At 38.2% G+C, this 3,082-nt stretch overlaps 1 protein-coding gene across 1 annotated transcript; it reads right to left on the bottom strand.

Moving 5' to 3' along the window:
• Nucleotides 1-325: 325 nt before the first annotated feature.
• On the bottom strand, nucleotides 326-981 carry LOC122735003 (transcription factor BTF3 homolog 4). The gene has a single exon (XM_043976240.1). It carries the CDS (start codon nucleotides 893-895, stop codon nucleotides 419-421), a length of 477 nt encoding a protein of 158 aa, XP_043832175.1. The 5' UTR covers nucleotides 896-981; the 3' UTR covers nucleotides 326-418.
• Between the last annotated feature and the right edge of the window lie 2,101 nt (nucleotides 982-3,082).

The following is a 3,082-nucleotide window of genomic DNA, read 5'->3' as shown; positions in this document are numbered from 1 at the left end:
AACCAAATGTGTGTGTGTGTGTGTGTGTGTGTGTGTGTGTGTGTGTGAGAGAGAGAGAGAGAGAGAGAGAGAGAGAGAGAGAGAGAGAGAGAACATTACAGAATACAAAATCAATAATTTTGAGTACATTAAATTTAAAAGGAGTTACACAGACAAAACCAATGCAGCCAAGATTAGAAGGAAAACAGGAAACTGCAGGGTGTGTGGGGGGAATGACTACCAATTTCTCTGATAAAGCTCTCATTTCTCAAATATAGAAAACTATATATAGAGAACCAATTTGAATTTTTTTTTAATATACAAAATATTTATATTACTGAACTATTAACAGGCGATGTTCTTGGCCGCCACACAGCTGTGGAGCTGCCCGCTCCTTTCTCCAACCCAGTCCATGCCAGCCACCAAGAATCATCCGACTCTAGTTGGCTTCGTTCTTTGACGCTTCATCAAAATTTTCTACGAGATCTGGCACATCGTCATCCTCTTCGTCGATGTCTTCAGGCTTGGGTGCTTTGCTATCCAGCACTTGCCGAGGGAACTGCTCGGCTAACTTCCTAAGACTCGTTAAGCTGTCGGCCCCTAGCTGGCTTAAGATTCCAGGAAGCATTTCTGTGATTGGCTTTGCTTCTGCATGGCCAGTGATGGCAAAGGTGTTGGCGGAGAGGGAAGCCTGGACTTTGGGGTTGTTGAAATGAATAACTGTCCCATCATCTTTAATCATGTTCACCTCTTCAATACCAGCAATGTTATTCACAGCCAATTTTTTGAGAGAACTCTGGAGTTTCTTGTCGTCTGCTGTGGCCGTTCTGTGCACCACCTTCTTCTTTCTGCGTGCTGTGCCCTTGCCTCCTATCCGGACCTGAGCCTGGAGTTTGGCTAATTTCTCTTGATTCATGCTGTCGGTAGATCTGGAGCCGAGGCGGGGGCTTCCTCCCACGGCAACACGCGGCGGCAGCAAGATGGCGGTCACGGCGGAGGCAGAGAAAGGAGGCGGCGGCCGCCACCAATTTGAATTTTTAAAAATACAAGTCCTTCACAATTTGATAAATGTTCATGGCATATGAACAGCTAGTTTTTAGAAGAAGAAATCAAAGCTATCTATAAAAAAATGCCCTAAATCATTAAGGATTAGAGAAATGCAAATTAAAAGAACTCATGTATCAGATGGGCTGATATGAGAGAAAAGGGAAATGACAAATTCTGGAGGATATGTGGGAAAATAGGGACAACTAATGCACTTTTTTTTTTATGCTGAGGCAATTGGGGTGAAGTGACATGCCCAGGGTCACACAGCTAGTAAGTGTTAAGTGTCCGAAGCCGGATTTGAACTCAGGTACTCCTGAATCCAGGGCTGGTGCTCTATCCACTGCGCCACCTAGCTGCCCCACACTAATGCACTTCTGGTGAAATTGCAACTTAATCAATTATTCTGGAGGGCAAATTGGAACCATTCCCAAAGGACTACAAATCTGTGCATACCCTTTTTCTATTGTGTCTGCATGCCAAAGTATGTTTCAGTTTCAGTCATGTGTTTAAATAGGTACATAGAAAAATGACATCGTCAAAATTTATAATCTACATCATAGCCTATATAGGCATAGCCATGTATAGGCATGTGTTGGCATGTTGGTGTGTATAGGAATGTTTAGGTATGTAAGACATGTAGTCTTTAAAAACAGGCTTAAAACACACACTTAAAATACATACCTAAATCACATGCCTAAAATACACACCTAAAACTCACGGCTAAAACACACACCGAAAACACATGCTGAAAACACATGCCTTAAACATTGAATGTAGGAAAAGTGAAAGTATATGATGATCAAGTTTGAATGGCTTAGCAATTTTCAGCAACACAATGATCCAAGACAATACCAAAAGACTTATAATTTAGAAAAAAAAAATTTATTCACTTCCACAGAAAGAACTGAAAGAATCTGAAGGCAGATGTAAGTATACTTTTTAGTTTTACTTTTTTATGTTTCTTGGGGTTTTTATCTATTTTCTTTTGGAAAATGGCTAGTATTTTGCATGATTGCAATTGTAAAATTTGTAGCAAATTGCCTGTCTTCTTTGGGAGGGGAGAGAAGAGGGATACAGAAAGAGATTTTAAAACTCATTATGTTTTTTTTACAAAAATCAATGTTAATAATGGATCTTACATATAATTGAGAAGAAATTATATAATAAAATATATAATAAAATATCAATAGTTTATTATATCCATATATATATATATGTGTGTGTGTGTGTGTGTGTGTGTATATATATATATATACACATACACATATACATATAATTTTTTTTTGGTGGGGTGTTGAAGGTTAAGTGACTTGCCCAGGGTCAAACAGCAAGTGTCAAGTGTCTGAGTCCAGCTTTGAAATCAGGTCCTCCTTAATCCAGGGCCAGTGCTTTATCCAGTGAGTCACCTAGCTACCCCAAAACAAACAAACAAACACAAAAACTATATATATATATATATATATATATATATATATATATAAATAAAATCCATACCCTATGAAACTGAAACTACTACCAGCCCAGACATATCTATAACTATATCTATACCTATACCTATACCTATACCTATACCTATATCTATCTCTATCTCTATCTCTATATATCCATATCCACATCCACATCCATATCAACATATTTGCATGTATATGTATGCATGCATACACATACACACATATGTGTGTGTGTATATATATATATATATATATATATATATATATATATATATGCATGTATACATACATACATTTTCCCCTATGTGACTATTCATTTTTTAAAACCTCCCCTCCCCCTTGCAAACTTCATAATGAATGAGATTCCCCCTATACTCTCAGGAAACCCACACTGAGCAACTCCTACAAGCCTACCCTGACCATCTTTTAAAAATCTGATCCCACATCACATGCATAAATCCCCTGCCACCCTTCTAGCTCAGGAACAGCTACTGACATTGCTCCTCACAGGGGCAACTCATTTCACTTCCTTATGGTTTAGTTGATCATTGTAGTGATTTCATGAACTAAAATACATTTTACTGGCTTCCACTCTCCTTTTTAAA

Source organism: Dromiciops gliroides, chromosome 1 (genome assembly GCF_019393635.1).
Source record: "Dromiciops gliroides isolate mDroGli1 chromosome 1, mDroGli1.pri, whole genome shotgun sequence".
Taxonomy (NCBI): Eukaryota; Metazoa; Chordata; class Mammalia; order Microbiotheria; family Microbiotheriidae; genus Dromiciops; species Dromiciops gliroides.
This window is presented reverse-complemented; position numbering and strand designations above follow the sequence as displayed.